Source organism: Galendromus occidentalis, unplaced genomic scaffold, assembly GCF_000255335.2.
Source record: "Galendromus occidentalis unplaced genomic scaffold, Mocc_1.1 scf7180000076319, whole genome shotgun sequence".
Lineage (NCBI taxonomy): Eukaryota > Metazoa > Arthropoda > Arachnida > Mesostigmata > Phytoseiidae > Galendromus > Galendromus occidentalis.
This window is the reverse complement of record NW_003804308.1, coordinates 19,955-36,305: the sequence shown is the minus strand read 5'-3', so window position 1 is coordinate 36,305 and position 16,351 is coordinate 19,955. Positions and strand designations below refer to the sequence as shown.

The following is a 16,351-nucleotide window of genomic DNA, read 5'->3' as shown; positions in this document are numbered from 1 at the left end:
CTATTCCGCGAAGCACTCCAACAACAGTCATCGTGTAAATTCCGCTTTCTTTTTTTTCCATTTCATTTTAAACCGGCATGCAAATCCCTCTCTCGAGTTCCGTCTATCGAGTTCCCCGATTAGAGCATCGGGTCTCCGTCGAGGCCCCTTATGGTATCTCCCGGTATTCGAGGATGACCTATGACAGAGATTATCCCAGTTGTATTCCCGACTCGAAACGTGCTTCCCGAGGCTGTGTCTTGTTCGGAATCTGTTCTCGATCCCCATGTCATGGCTCATGACGGATCGACGTCTCGGAACTCGACGAAGCCGGTTCTGACTGAACAGACCTAGAAATACCACGCGGATATTGTCGAGAGCGGCTCTGAGGAGAATATTCGGGACGGAACTCTGCGACTCGAGAATACTCCATCATAGCCGTTTCTGGATCGGGAGACGTTTCTCGGTTATTGACACTTGATGGAATTCCCTCCGATTCGAGCCTTCGAATTTTCCTCCGGCGCGGCGTGACTCCAGCTGTGTCCAATGGATGACGAATTCCCGCATTCTGGTGGGAAATTCGTTGCATTCCCGGGCAGGAGCCCATAAATAATAATCCAATCCATTGTCCCAGCTAATTGTCCCGATCGGACGAGGCTATCTCCTTCCGCTGACCGCGAGCGAGTCAATGCCGCAGACACGGATATTCGCCAGGCGTATTTTCTCTGCCAGGCATAGTAATAACAACGTATGTACAATGTCGCCGGTCCCTTGAAATCCGTCTTCTAAACTAACTCAGCGTCTCCACCGGCTACACTGCCCCATGAACATCCCCGATACATTGGGGGAAATATTCCCTCGCCTTCAAATCTTCAGCTGTCTTTTCCTTAACTTCTGTTCTATATCTCAGGCCCGGCGGGAGAGGAAAGGTGCTTCATGTTTGGCGCTCATTAAGATCCCTGTGTTCTTCGGTCTTTGACGGAAGGCTCCCTCCGGGTTCGGGGAGAGCGGACTCTCTAAATAGACGAGCGAGAGAGTCCCCGCTACGGAGATCCTCAATGAGGTTCGAAAGCATTGAGGGTCAGAGAGGCAGCCGTTGACGATTCACTGAGTAGAAGAGAGCCTGGTCGAAACAGGCGGATTGTCTTCTATAATTTTCCACCGCATATTGAATTTCGCTCAAGTTAGTGATTGTTCGAAAAACATTACGCATAACACCACCGGAGTAGCACTCGCCTGGGTCTGGCCGTAGTTATATTTTGTTCATATTCGAAGAACTCGAGTTTGTCCGCCAACGATACTTTATTCAAGATACTTCTCGCCGGTCGCGCATAGACCCGTCATCTCTCATTCGGTCCGGCTTCCTCGTTCTATTTGAGAACAGATGAAGGGTGGTACGCGGACGGACCTCTGCCGACAGCATTCTTTTCGAGCCTTCTCTAGCATCCGAAGCGGCGATGGCTCAGTCTCTTTCTGGATTCCGCCCGCTGGCTTTCGACATGTATCGGAAGGTTTTACCGTTTGGCCGGCACCCGCGGGGCTCCGTAACACACAATATCTCTTTATGTAAAAGTTCACGAATAGAATCAGGCCCACGACACCCTGACCGGCGGCCAGGAGAGTGAGTGCGCGCGGATATCCGCAGTTGTAAAACAGTGGGATCGAAATATGAGTGTTCAAAATCAAGAATTGGATTATCTGTAGTTTCGTGAGATACCTCTTCCACCACAGGTACTTCTGTGTCCACGGTCCGAGGGCTGCGAGCCCATAGTATGTATACATGATGATGTGGATGAACGCGTTTATGCAGATTCCCAGCAGAATTTGGCCGTCAGTGCCGAAGTTCAGCCAAAGCCAGCCCGACAACACGACGAGCGTGTGATGAACCACATGGAGCATGGAGATGTGTTCGTACTTCTTTCGTAGGAGGAAGAAGATCGTGTCGATGAAGTCAGCTATCCGAACCAAGACGTACCACCATGTCAGCTCCAAGATCTCCATCGAATTCTTGTCTCTCGAGTAGGACACCCCCTGAAAGTTCCAATAACTTGTTTAACTCATCGCATCTACCTTGTAAGCATGCATCGTTCAGATTCCCACTCTCTGACAATCAGCTACCGCCGGACAACTATGAGAGGATTAGGAATTGCGAGGGAAGGTCGCTCACCTGACAGAACCAACTGTAATATCCTCCTCCATAGGATCTCTTCCAGTAGTTCCAGAAGAAGTACGCGTTGGTTATGACCATGAAAGCATTGTACGTAAGAATGTATGGCTTCAATTGATAAGCCGGGCGACTCTTCATGAATTTCGGTCCCTGGATCTTCACCACGTACAGGTAGAGGCCGATAAGCGGGAATATGAACTTATAGTTCGCGGACCAGCCCCATCCCTCAGTTCTTGGGTCGCGGAGGGACCAAACATAATTGAAGTATTCTGTCAGACTCATATTGGAGGCGGACTAATAGGAGGCACAACGCACACGGTGATGATCACAGTCTGGAAAGTCTCTACAATTCCTGGAACCAAAGAGTTCGATGTCATTCCGAGCTCACGCGCAAAGCCAAGAGGTAGACGCGATAACATGTCTTGTTCCCGAACACGAAAAGAATCCTACTTGCCTGTGAGACCGACTTCGAAGACAGAGCGTCTGCCAGAGACCGAAGAAGCGGGGTAGACGAAGCTGCGGAGAGCATGTCTAAAGCCCGCCGTGGAGATATGGTGTCCGAACGAACGTTCTTAAAAGCTCTAGCCAGAGGAGGGCGTTCCCACTCTTACCCTCTCGGGGCATCCCATCAGAACAGGAGTCCTAGAACGGCGTCCAAGATTGGAGTCGAGACTCATGGGTCGAACCCTCATAGTAAATACAAGGAAGCGGCATCACTTAGGAGGGGTGGATGATCCGCCGCCAGGGATCAAGGCAGCCCCGTTGCCGAGGACCCCACGTGCACATCGATCACCATTTTCCTCTGATTTCGATTTCGAATTCGACTTAATCCTGAAGCTTATTCCGAGGCCTCACCGAAAGATTATTGGAGGATGATCACGAGTGTCACGAATCACGACCAGCGAGGCTTTCTCCGGGCGGGAGTCACCTCCCTATTCCTGCGGTTCCTTCGACCGTTTCTTCCTTTGACCGTTTCTTCCTCCTCCAGTACTTGCTTGCCCTCAGAAACGGACTTCCGGAGATTCTCTATCTGTTCTCCGGGCCCGAATCCGTTGCCTCCTCTTGCAAGCACCCGATGTCTCCGTAACTCAACTTCGTGGCAAGCCGCTGCTCGAGCGGAGAAGCGTCACTGATATATGTATATGTGGTTCCTTCTCTAGAATCAGTGTTTCCCAAGAGCGGGCGAGTGCCCCACCGCTCACGCCGATTCTGCAGGGGACTTCCGTAGCTTTTCGTACAATAGATTCGAGGGTCATGCCTGACCAGTGGAACAAGGACTCCGATAAAAAATATTGCTGCACAGAAGAGAATCTGAATCAGCTCATTTGAAGAAAACTGGTCCGTTCTAAGGACCAATTTATGTCAATGAGGAAGAGAGCTCCATTCGCTTTTCAATGGAGAAGCGTATTCCCGTCAGACCGATTCAAATTATCCGATCGGGCTCATTGAATCTATTCTCCCGGTATCGGGAAGGCATGTTATAAGGGGGCGTGCGAGCTCCTGACCGACTCAGGGCCGGCCGTCACGTTCTCCTCGTGTACAATACAGAGAGCCTCTGAAAAAAAATGCCGAAGCTCCCCGACGCCTGAAATAAGTAATCATTGGCGGGGTGTCTCCGGAAGTTCCCCGGAACCGCTGAAGAGAGTGATGAATGAGGTCTAATATTTCGCTGTCCAAGTCATACTAGCTGCGTGGTTGTTGGGATCGCGGAACTCATCAGTGATTGCTGGGCTCGAGAGTATCCGGGTCTGGCCTGCACAGTATTCATCGAAACAAACACTCGACGAGCCGCGCAATCGCATGAGTACTCCGATCAGTGGCATCATGAGCCGGATTACTCCAACGCGGCTCGACGGATATCAGCTCGAGCTCGACCGGATAAACAGCGCGTTCCCACATGGAATTCGATACGCGGAGGACCAGACTCCGATGCACAATGACTAAAAACACCATGTTATAGTTAATAAATACTCGTATGATGATGAGACTCCAATGCTCAAATTCGAGTAGGGTGGAGGCATGCAATTTCATTGACATGAACAGCACTGCATCTTCACAACAGCATTGCATCATCGCCGGTCGGATTAGGATGAGGATGCCGCCTCCCGAGCCTCGCTGAAGCTGCTGGGGGGCTCAATGGATTGAGATGCCGGAGATCAGGCCCCGTATTCTTCGGGTTCATCTCAAATCAATGATCTGAGGTCACTCGTTCCTCTATCGGGAGGCTCTTATCTCCACCTCTTCCTTGACACCGATGTATCGGAACTCTTATACTGCCGGAAACACGCTTTGTCAGTTCTCCATCCGGACCGAATTTGAGAGACATTCATGCACCAGCTATACGTTGCGCTACTCGGCAATCGGCATGAAAATCGTAATCTCGAATACTTCTGTCAACTTCCTTGATGGGGGCAATGTCGTTGCGGCTCTCGATATCCCCCGATATTATTCGAATACGGCCTGTGGCAGTCCCATGACGGACTCCGAAAGTGCTCCCCGGAACTGTATCTTCTCCGAAATCCGTATCGTACCGCTCAGACTAGCGTATCCATCCCAATCGAGACTTTTCTGTTTCTGGCTAGCCCAGGGGAAACTCGATTGTCGTGGCATGACTCATGAGTCATGACTGATCGACGCTCCGAAACTCGACGAAGTCGTTTCTGATTTCCTTGGAGATCCCGGGGAGGCATCGACGGGAGCGGCTATGGAGGGAAGAAGAAAACTTCATCATAACCGTCCTCGGATCTGGGAGCCTTCTTCGGACATTATCACTCATTGAGACTCCCGGAATAAGCAACAATGTCTGCTGTGAATATCCCTACGGCTCGACTCACGTAATGTCTAACTCTAATGGATAATTGATGAATGCCCGCACACCGGATTTGCCGGGGGAACTTCGCCGACAAGTATACCCATTCTATCTCTTTCTTCTGGCTGCGGGCGACTCAACGCTGGCGGAGCGGATACTCGCCATGCGTGATTTCCACTCCCAAAGATCGTTCCCGCGCAGCTTTGAGAACTCCGCTCCGTGCTGAAGTTCTCGGAAGAAAAAGGTCGTTTTCCGGACTATCATCAGTTCCTCCAAGGGGCCAGAGCAATCCCGCGAAAAATCAGGATCATCCGCGGGAACTGGAGAGACTATATATGTACATATAGATATATATTTATATTTCCTGAATCTCTACACAATATACATACGGCGTCAGAGAAAGCCGAAAGCCTATCGCGGAAGGCGACAGTGATCGCCCATCCGGAGACGCAGGCGAATGCGTTCATTCGAGGGGCCGTATCTTGACTTCGCGCCTCTAGGCGTCGTCTGCGGGAGCGGAATGTGCTTTGCGATGGCGAAGGCTACCGCAGAAAAATGCTTGGGGCAGAGGAATCGCTCCCTAGTGCCTCCTCGATCATGCACATGGCGGGAACGCTCTTAATTCGAAGAGCGACTTCGTTTCGGGTTTTCTCTGCGCGAAGGTGGAACCCCCAACGCTAACTCATCCGTGAGACGTCTCGTACACTATAGCTGCACCCGGAAATGACGCTTCTCCGAAATCGTAAGTTCCCCGCAGCTTCGTCGTTTCTGGATTCCTAAATAGTTTCGCTCCTCACGAGCTGCCCACGATCGTATCACGGAGGATTTCCGTCAACCCGCGGTCGCGGTAAATCGGTATCATCGACATTCTGCGCTTCACGAGAGCTCTGTTTCCGGGTCTTCGAATCTCCGGTGTGCGCACACTGGTAGATTTCTCTATATTCGATCTTCGTGCTCGCCAAAATGGACTCGTAGAATTCTTACGGAATTTTCATCCACAGGAGTGACCAGCGCCCCCAGCGAGGTGGTCCTCCACTGTGGCAGGTCTCAAGTTTTTCGTCAGACTGCGTGATGTGATGAAGTGAGCTGCGAACGCGAAGACATGAACTGAGCTAACAGATTCACTGCCTCTCGCCCAACCACTAGATCTAGAACAAAACCAAAGTATTCCTCCTGGAACGAGGGAGGAATATGAGGGTGACCGGCTTGTTCGTGATCGTTGCATGCTTCCAGTGGGCCACGGGCCTATTGGGAGACCCCTACAGGATATTGAATGTCGCTCGGAGCGCGTCTCCGAACGAAATTCGGCAGGCATACAAAGAATTGGTGAAAGAATGGTGAGTGGAGCATCCTGATTTTTGTGAATTCTCCCCTCCGAGATGTGCCTTTCATGAATTTTCGGCTAGCTCTAGGAATAGGGTCCCCGATTTAGCCGATAAGGTTCTTCTGCTCTGTCGGAGGCTCCCTTGCGAATATATACCGCGCACCCTAAGGTCTCCGACTCGAGAGTAGTTCCACCGCCCAGTCCTCGAGGGAGAATCTGCGCTCGCGACCAGAGCCGCTCAACAAACAGAGCACGAGAGCGAATTCGAACCGAATGGCCCATTTTCCTCTTTCGGAGAATTCCAATCTCCAGTATCAATTTAATAAGGTGTCTCTCCGGAGCGTCACTTTCGATGTGTCGAGCTTACTTCGTGATAGTTTTCGAGTCGATGCGAACAGAAATATCAGGGCCGGAGCACGCAGCAGAACAAACGCTCCGCTCTAAATTTAGCGAATTCGCACTGGCGTGAACTTATATTTAGAATGCGTCGAATCCCTCGAAGTGCTGTCGATTAATGCACTTCACCACGGGGCAGACCCTCCGAGCGGTGTCTCAAAAACCCTGATTTCTTTTGAGCAAGGAATAATTTCCTCTGTTCGATCAGGGGCGGGGGATGAATTCCCGCGCAGGTTGCTGTGTTCAGAGCGACAGAGGGGGTCGATATCATGGAATTTTCGGAACTCGCGCTCCCTCTTCGAGGAGAAGCTAAGTTTCGTACGTCGATTTTTCTTCAGGCATCCCGATAAGAAGAAGGATGACAGTTCCGCCCAAGGACGTTTCATAGAAATCAAACAGGCTTACGAGTTGTTGATGGACCCCCAGAGAAGGAGAGAATTCGATAGACACGGATGGACAGAGGACACGCCGAATTTCCGCCGGAGGCGGGCGGAATACCTGCATCGGTGAGTAGCGAACAGTCACAGCGGCTTCGGAAGGATGACCGCTTCGTCTGAAATGTTATTTGACGGCTCCGTTGCGCTTTCAGCTACGATTTCGATTCTTTCGAACCAATGTTCGGGGCCGAGAGACCTCTTCTGGCCATCTATCATAACATGACGGTCACCACAAAGTCCTACGAGAATCGCGTTCTCCCAGACTCGCACAGTCGACTTTGGTTGCTGATGTTCTACAGTGACCACTGTTCACCATGTCTGCAAGCCGCACCGCTCTGGCATCGAATACAACAGGTACCTACTTCGTTTCTTCTGCGGAAGTGACTTCGCTCCTGATTGAGGCAGCCGTCACCGCTCCGTGTTTTCTTCGCACCCATGACTCTGTGAAACATGATGATTCCAGTCATGAGACCAGCTCTCCAGAGCTATTCGGGAAGATGGTGAATAAATTGAGGAATTCAATCTTACAGGAACTGGAACCAATAGGTATCGAGTTCGGAGCGGTCCACGCGGAGCACGAAGAGGAAATTCGCCGCAAACTCAGCATCACCGCTCTGCCATATATCGTCGCAGTGATTGCGGGACGCGCGGTGCCGTTCGGTGAAGAGCACCTCTCCCTGACCAATGTTATCAATTTTGTGAGGAAGACATTCGAGTTGAAAATCATCGAGCGCTTGGAAGAGAAGAACCAGGTGCCCACATTTCTGTCTGCTTGGAGAACCGACGACAAGGTGCGAGCGATATTTTTCTCTCAGACGAAGCAGATCAAGCTGCGTTACATGCTGGCCGCGTTCAAGTTCCGCGACTACGTTCACTTCGGCTTCGTGTGCATCGAGAACAAGCAAGCCGAGAGTATCCGTCGCAAGTATAACGTGCTGCCGAAGAAAGAGACGCTGTTGCTCTTCAATGAATACTCGAGCTCTCCTTTCGCAACGGTCTCCATGCCGGAACTGTCTACTCAAACGTTACACGACGCCATCAACGCCAACAAGTTCCTCATCCTGCCTCGCGTCAGCTCGCAGCCCGTCTTCAATCAACTCTGTCCCAACGAAGCCTCGCAGAAGATCAATCGTCGACGACTCTGCGTCATCTGGGTGACGGTTCCTCACACGAACAGTTTGAGCGAGGAACGCCGGACGCAGCTCCGTCTCTACATCAAAGGTCTCAGTCCACAGTGGAAGGAGCGTGTGTCTTTCATGTACATGCAGAAAGACAAACAGAACGAATTTATCGAGGGTTTGCGAGGCGGGAACGGCGTCCCGACCGAGCCGTCGGAGCACTTCGTCATTATCTGGCGACGTAACGATCAGCTGGTCGAATATCAGTGGATTTCGAAGCCTTGGACCGGCGACGCGACTCAGATGAACGCCAGCAAAGAGGAGCTCAGCAACGTCCTCGCTCGACTGCTCCACACGACGGAGGGCTTGGCTTGCGGTAAAGCACGCCTGCGGACGGTTACCGACGAGAACGCCCAGTCATTGGTGACCCGCATCCTGAAACGGCTCGCCCTCATGGCAGATGCGCTCAAAGACAATGTAACTAAGTATCAGGTGTTGCCGGTAATATCGGTTGTCGCTTCATTCGTTATCATCGTGTTCATCGGCTACTGCATGTCGTACCTAGTTCAGCTGGAAGAGATGAAAATACGAAGGCAGGGCAAAGGAGTGCCCGGCGCGAACAAACCTCGGACCGAATGCAAGCTGAGCATCCACGAGCTGCGAGGAGAAACCTACAACGGTTTGGTCCGACTGCTGAAACCGGGCTGCCGGACGATTGTCCTGCTCGTCGACACAGAATCGAAACCGAAACTGCTCCCGCAGTTCTTCAAAGCCGTCTTTCCCTACCGGAAAAACAAAACCCTCATGTTCGCTTTCATGATGCTCGAGAAAAATCTGGAATGGTATCGTAGACTGCTGCTCCAGACGCTTGGGGAGTCTTCCCACCGACCACTGAACATCAATCCTAAAAACTGTATCGGGACCGTACTATCTCTGAACGGCCACCGAAAGTACTTTTGTGTATATCACGCCAAGCACCGCGAGGAAGAACCCCGGAGGGATCGTGAGCGGGATCGAGAGCGTCGAGGCGCTTCGGCGTTGCCTCAGCACCTCCATCATCCGCCAGGGTCTTTCCTTGGGTTTGAATCCTCTGACTCGGAGGTCGAATCAGACGTGGAAAGTGGCCGATTGATAAAAGCCGGAGCCGGCAGATCGCGAGGAGGCAGCAGCAGTGTCGGAGGTGCGACTTCCAGTAGTACAGACCTATACGGCTCGATTTTATTCGAAGAGCATCTGCTGGACGGGCTCTCCTCGTGGCTGGACAAGTTGTTTGATGGCACCACCCGTCGGTACTACATTCAGTACTGGCCGGAATGCATGAAATGAGTGAGTGACCGACTCGGTCGGCGGTTAGGAGACGCTGTCCGAATTCGTTGCTCGGGGAGAAAGCGATGCAGAATGTTCTTTTTTCCAACTGCGATCACGGGAAGTTCTAGGTAAAAACGCTCGATGGAGATGCTTCTGAATTCATAGTGCGAATGGCTTGTGTGGAACGTTTTTCAAATGCGGAAGCCTGCACACCACGAGTGGAAGGCTCGCCTGATTGTGTATCGATCACGCTTAGTTTATTCAATCACATTTTGTGAAACGTTTGTCTTTGTGAAAAAATGAGCCCGAAAATCTCCGAGATAGAGGAGGAGTTCAATGTCGAATCGGTAGCCGGAACAGGTGGAGCATTCTCTTCGAGCTAGCATTCTCACGCCATGGAATGAACCAAACCTCTCTGTATATAATCTCTCCCTCTTATGCTTCGATGGTCGCCCCGTTTCCTGTTCACCTTTTTCTACAATTTGTATCCAGAGCAACAAGCGAGCAGGCACATTTCTCCTGAAGTTTCGATTATGAAAGCATCTCTCGTCACCGGTCATTCGTCTCCGAATATCGTCGCTGTCATGACCCCCTCACTTGAATTGTGATCATCTCCATGACATCATCCCATCATCTGGAGTCTTTGCGAGGCTTATTGGCGTGTTCTGAAAATCCATGCATCGGACGTTGTTCGCAGATTAATAAAAAGTCCCATCGGGACTGCGAAAGCTTCTGCGAGAGCTCCAAAAACGGATGATGCATCCCCTCCTCGTCGATTCTGCCGTTGCTTCCACTCGGAGCGGATCAGAGTTGCTTCGACCTCGATGCAGCATCGATGTGTTGTCAGTCGGCTTGGAATGGAGTCGAGTACTTCCGTCGACGGCAGATCTCGATGCGGCTGCGGGACGAGGTTGTCTCGTTGATCGTCGCTATCGACTGACTGAGTGAGAAGTATCCATTCGGAACTGATGATCGGGCATACCGTTCAGCCTCGCTCTCGCAATCGCTCAGACCTTTGGCACATTTAGTCCGATAGGAAAATTTCCAGATCGGACTAGATTCTGCCTATGCGACACGTATCATTAGCGAGCAGCTTGTTCGCTCCACGCATAGACGGGCGAGCCAAGGAAAGAGATCATGAAATCGGTTTTCTCGTTCTCTCCGCGTTCAAAGTGAAATACCAGCAGAAGAAAAACACGCCGTTCCCCCTAGCCCAGACTCCTGGTCGGCCCGTCAAGCGAGTCTGTGTCTCAAGTAGGGTAATGTTGAGGCTCCAGTAGACCATGGTGAAATATGCGGATCCTGGAGCGGAAGACGTGGGATGTATCCCTCGACGAAGATAATCGACTGCTTTCGCCCGCCCCTCTCGAGCGCAGAGTCGCAAAAGACCACACATTACGCCTCTACCTGGGCCTCGACGCGGCGAGGGAATGAGTCGTGGGAGAGTTCGAAAAAACAGCATTTACGCCTTGACTGATCTACAAGAGAAACTCGATTAATAGTATTTCAGCGAGTCTAGTCATCATTTGAAATCGAAGCGAGGAAGCCTAGTCCTGATCATGTTCGGATCATCGAGCCCTGGAGATGGTGGTTAGTGTGAAAAGTGAGCATCTCCAGGCTGTCTCCGAAGTTAGAAACAACTTGTTGGGATAGAGCAAGAGCAACAAATGAAGCCGCGAACGTCAGGCACCTGTGGTAGAACGCAATGCGATCACCATCACTAACACCATCTGACTTCGACATTTTCTTTGCGTCGAGCCGTACTCAAAATTACCCCGAATCAAACATTCGTGATTGAAGATGGACGATCAAACGAAAGAACGAATGCGGAACGAGTATAATAATTTTCCCTCCACCTCTGAAGTTTTCGCATCCTGGTCCGGACAGCAGCTTCTTGCGGGACTTCTTGCTCATATATAGCGCATTGTTTCCATTGTGGAGCTATCTTTTCATATGGCTTTCATTTGGCTCTATTGTTTGCTATGAGTTGAAAACTCAATTTAGACTTGATTATTTATTGATGATGACGATATATTTAATAAAACATTTCAAAAATCCCAGAGTTTAGACTTTTTCGCTCTAGAAAATGAACATGCGGGGCGAGAAGTCGCCTCGAATTTCAGGGACGAAACGGCAAGAATAACCCGAGCGAATGGCAAAAGTTGCCACGGCATTGGTCCGAAAATTGGACTAGCGGAGAGAGACAACACAATCCTTATGGCTCAAACTTTTTCGTTTATAACCTCACGAAAAACGAACGTAAAAAGCGAAATCGAACAATTTGGGATCGGATCAGCTCCGGGAATGGTCGATTCTGTAACTCTGCGGCCTGCCTAGTGTGAGTGAGATCAAAAATCAAAGTCCGTCTTGAAGATTTGATCTTCTTTGTTGGCCATTACTCCGGCTTTCTGGTACTCGCCGACGCGTTTCTCGAAGAAGTTCGTCTTCCCCTCCAACGAGATTTGCTCCATGAAATCAAATGGATTCTGACTGTTCCACAACTTGTCGCACTCGAGCTCAACCAACAGTCGATCGGCGACAAATTCTATGTATTGTTTCATGAGATCACAATTCATACCGAGCATCGCGCACGGTAAAGCTTCGGTGAGGAACTCCTGCTCGATCGCAACGGCGTTGCGGATGATCTCATAGATCCGCTCTACGGACGGTTTCTGGACTAAGTGTCTGAACATAAGGCAAGCGAAATCGGTATGGAGGCCCTCGTCTCTCGAAATTAGCTCGTTACTGAAAGTCAATCCGGGCATCAGACCGCGTTTCTTGAGCCAGAATATCGAAGCGAACGCTCCACTGAAGAAAATCCCTTCGACCGCCGCGAACGCCACGACACGTTCTCCGTAGGTAGCATTCTGATTCCCGATCCAATTCAGGGCCCAATCAGCTTTCTTCTTGATGCATGGCATGGTCTCGATGGCCCTGAATAGATGATCACGTTCCATCGGATCCGTGATGTAGGTATTGAGCAGCAACGAGTACATTTCCGAATGAATGTTCTCCATCATGACTTGGAAGCCGTAGAAGCAGCGAGCTTCCGTGACCTGAACCTCTTGTGAAAACCTGGAATTGGGGGAGAATGCAATCAAATGCTAGTCGCGTATCCAGTCTCGTATATTCGGATTGCGACTCGGACGAAAAACGACTCGAATAACTCGTACCTCTCGACGAGATTTTCATTGACAATTCCATCCGATGCTGCGAAAAAAGCCAAGATGTGCTTGATGAACTCTTGTTCCTGAGAGCTCATTTTGTGCCAGTCTGCCATATCCTTCCCGAGATCAACTTCCTCGGCTGTCCAGAACGAAGCCTGAGCTTTCTTGTACATTCTCCAGATATCCGGATATTCGATCGGGAACAGCACGAATCGATTAGGGTTCTCTCGGAGCAGAGGTTCCGACTCAACGTAGGTTTTCTTCTTGATTGCGACCTCGCTGCTCTCATTGCGGTGAGCTTTGTTCTCTGTGAAGGGTACCGGTTAATCTTCCGGGCGTTCAGTCGCTCCATCGCGGCGACCAGCCCTCGAGGGAATACGAATACCTAGGAGAGACAACTGTTCCCGGCTCTGACCTCACTAATCAATCGAGAACTAATCACGTCGCAGACTCAATCGTGATTCTGAAACGGATCAGCTGATTTCTTTCAGGTAGGTGAACTTCACGTGCTCGCAACGAGTTCATTGGAAAGCGTGATGCTTGGCGCCAAAACTTCCCGCGCATGCATCGCGGATGTAGGGCCCTCGAAAGGCCCCGATTCCGGGGCCTTCTTGATTTTCTCAGAAACGAACGAAAAAAAAGCGCGGCAGCCTCCCTCCCCAGTCTCGGAGAATAATCGATACCATCTTGGGACTTGGGACACGGCGCGGAACATTTCCATTCTTAGAATACAATCTCGTGATCGAGTCCATACATCCAGAGTTTCACACAATTAGAGCCATCGGCGACAAAGTCACCGGAGTGATCGATTGCTATTCCATGAGTGCCGACTGTTATCGGACATTTTTGCAACTATTGACTGTCTCCAGAGCAGTTCCGCAGCTTTGCGCACCCTCGGAACGATCAATATTTGCTCGAGCTTGCTAGAGACTGATGGACACTCACCATCCTTCTCGATGATGTTGCTGTTCTGGATTCGGTTGTTTTTGACGCTGTTCTCCTTGTTCACAATGTTGAGATTTTTTTCTCCCAAGATGGACATTTTGTGACAGTTTGGATTCGATCTCTTCACAAAAACTTCAACTGGTCGCGGCACGCGAACCTATGCGAGAGGACATGTGTCAGCCCACGGAAAGTTACACGAGCTTTTCAGACCAACTTTTGGCGCCATAGAGAGGGCACGGCGAGAGAGCTCTTCGGAACGTTGAGTAGAGCGTACGGCGTCGCAGTGGGGTCGGGGAGCTCTTGACAAAAGGAGGGAGCCTTCTAAGAGAACTCAAAATCATGCTCCGGAGTCGAGAAGAGAGGACACGATTATTCAGTCATATGACTGCCGCGCGCTCACGCGGGGGACAATCCTCCTGGCGCCCATCCAACGATCCGATACGCGTTACTCTCTCCGTGAGCTCTGAAAGGGTGAAGGTTCGCCTTGAGTTGGTACGGAGACAGCAGCAACGGAAGGGAAGCTTCAACCGTGCGACCCGCGAAGAACTTGTTCGGGCCTGTACAGCGGTGTCGGCGCGCTACCCTCGTTGTGCCTGGGGACACGCTCAGACATGTACCCCGCGCTACATAGAATCTGCTCCGATCGAACGGACGGAGCATCGCGAAAACAGTGGGCTCTGATCTCTGATTTTCTGGAGATCAATCGATTAATGGGCTCATGAACTTTCGGATTCTCAATGGGGCGAGAGAACGCGAGCGATCCCAGCTATCGATGGCTCGATATCGGGTTTCATTCATGACTGATTCAGGATTGGCCTGAGTGCCGGGATACCCTCCAGGCGCTCGGACATCGAGCTCTTGGAAGAGAATAAACCGACAACCTTTACTTTCTTCAGAGCCTACGGCTGGGCTCATGTCATATTGTGTACATCAGATACATCATGCTCGTATACGCCTTGGACGCTAGCGCTCAAATAATCTATCGAAAAAAATTGATTGATTGATCGATTGTTTTATGCTTCAAAAATAGAATCAGGATTTCCGAAAACTTCTAACGATTTTATTATCGTCCAACTCGGGACAGTATTCTGCAGTTCCGTGATCGGTCTCATTTCAGTATTCGTCAACATCATCAAAGCGCTCCTCGACTCGGGAAGCCCACGTGCGAAAATGTTCTATCCAGCGTGAACTGCGCAGCCGTCGAGCAAAATATCTAGAGCAGAGAGGCCTATCAGCGCGTTAACCATCATCCGTAGTTCGTCACAGGGGGATTGGCACCAGAGTCTGGCACCGATCGAGATCAGGAATATTATAGCCGAAACCTTGAGCCTCTTCGAGGACGCTCGGATCCTTTGGCGAGCTACTTCGGCCTTGATTTCCGCTGAGGTGGGTAGTGGGATCTCGGAGGGGGGGGGGTCGGACGACGCAGGCTCATCTCAGGATTCGTCATCGTAGATCTAGAGCAGTGGTTCCCAACCTTTTTTTCTCGTGGAACCCCTAGGGGCTCAACAGCGGTTCCATAGGGGTTCCACGTGTAGACTTTGGGGTTCCACGGGTAGACTTTGGGGTTCCACGGGTAGACTTTGGGGTTCCACGGAATCGTCGATGGAACCCAAGGGTTCCATGGAACCCCGGTTGGGAACCACTGATCTAGAGATTCTCTTCTCTGTTGTCCGCTTGGTTTTTAGGTAGACCCGTCGGTGGTCGGCAACCGAAACAGCACTGAGACGTCTGCATGCTGCATTTTCAATAAAATTAGCCATCCGTGTTCCCGGCGGTGCAAAGTGGAAAGAGTTGAACCTTTCTCATCATCTTGAACTCATGCATCGATTGAGCAAGTCGATTTGCGTATGGGTCCAATTTGAGCGCAGGTCCAAAGCGGAAATCCGGCGGACAGTTGGTCTAGGGGAGCATGGATTGAAGAGCTCTGTGACTGATGATTAGGGAATAGATGTTTGAAAAAGTTCTGAAAAGCGGCAAAGGAAAGAATTCGTAGAGAACGAGGGGATTCCGAAACCATAACAGAGTAACTTGGAATAAATCGAAGTGTGCGCGAGCTACCGTAAATTACGTGATCTCTTCATTTGTCAGCTTCAGTTGGACCCAAGTATCAGTCCTTACACTTCAGAAGTTGGGTCTCCAGCTGTACGCTCTTCAGACGCAAGACAGAAGACCTCGATCGAAGTTCAGCGAAGAAGTAGAGTGGACCGCGAGGTGCAGGTCAGCTACGAACGGAGACCGAGATTATCACGGAAAAAGCTCAGGAAGGCACGACGACACCGGAATCGACGATGGATCAGACTATGATGACGTAGATGGCAGAGCTCATCGCTGGAGCGCTGAGAATAAGTGGCGCGACTGGTCAGGGAAAACGCTTGACATGATCAGAGAGCGTTACTGGTTTGTTGGAATGAAGTAATACGTGGAGCAGCATATAAGATGTTGCTTGGAGTGCCTGTATGCGAAGGAAAAGGCAGGACGCCAAGAAGGAATGTGTAATCCAGTTCCAGCCGCGCAGAGACCCTTCCAGAAGCTCATGACAGATCATCTGGGACCACTGCCGAAGTTTTCTGGGAAAGAACACATCATAGTGCTTGTCGACAGTTTTTCGAAGTATGTGATGCTTGAATCTGTGAATTCAACCGAGACTCGACATGTGATTACGTTCTTGGGAGGTGTGTTCATGAAGTATGGAGCGCCG

The 16,351-nt window shown here is 50.7% G+C and overlaps 3 protein-coding genes across 4 annotated transcripts; 1 reads left to right on the top strand and 2 right to left on the bottom strand.

The window, feature by feature from the left end:
• Positions 1 to 1,263: 1,263 nt before the first annotated feature.
• Positions 1,264 to 2,694, bottom strand: LOC100906774 (elongation of very long chain fatty acids protein 4). Of its 2 annotated transcripts, none has more exons than XM_003738728.1 (3): positions 2,601 to 2,694; positions 2,147 to 2,498; positions 1,264 to 2,010 (listed from the first exon to the last, which is right to left on the bottom strand). In XM_003738728.1, exons 2-3 carry the CDS (start codon positions 2,426 to 2,428, stop codon positions 1,327 to 1,329), a joined length of 966 nt encoding a protein of 321 aa, XP_003738776.1. In that variant the 5' UTR covers positions 2,429 to 2,498; positions 2,601 to 2,694; the 3' UTR covers positions 1,264 to 1,326. The 2 variants fall into 2 exon arrangements, with proteins under 2 accessions (XP_003738776.1, XP_018497341.1); XM_018641825.1 differs by having other exon boundaries at positions 2,597 to 2,691.
• Positions 2,695 to 6,146: 3,452 nt separating this feature from the next.
• Positions 6,147 to 9,556, top strand: l(3)80Fg (dnaJ homolog subfamily C member 16 l(3)80Fg). The gene is made up of 4 exons (XM_029113103.1): positions 6,147 to 6,292; positions 7,014 to 7,181; positions 7,265 to 7,466; positions 7,643 to 9,556. The coding sequence occupies exons 1-4, from the start codon at positions 6,147 to 6,149 to the stop codon at positions 9,554 to 9,556; spliced, it is 2,430 nt and encodes an 809-aa protein (XP_028968936.1).
• A 1,994-nt stretch (positions 9,557 to 11,550) lies between these two features.
• RnrS (ribonucleoside-diphosphate reductase subunit M2) lies at positions 11,551 to 13,835 on the bottom strand. The gene is made up of 3 exons (XM_003738726.2): positions 13,651 to 13,835; positions 12,712 to 13,012; positions 11,551 to 12,613 (listed from the first exon to the last, which is right to left on the bottom strand). The coding sequence occupies exons 1-3, from the start codon at positions 13,745 to 13,747 to the stop codon at positions 11,887 to 11,889; spliced, it is 1,125 nt and encodes a 374-aa protein (XP_003738774.1). The 5' UTR covers positions 13,748 to 13,835; the 3' UTR covers positions 11,551 to 11,886.
• Positions 13,836 to 16,351: the final 2,516 nt, after the last annotated feature.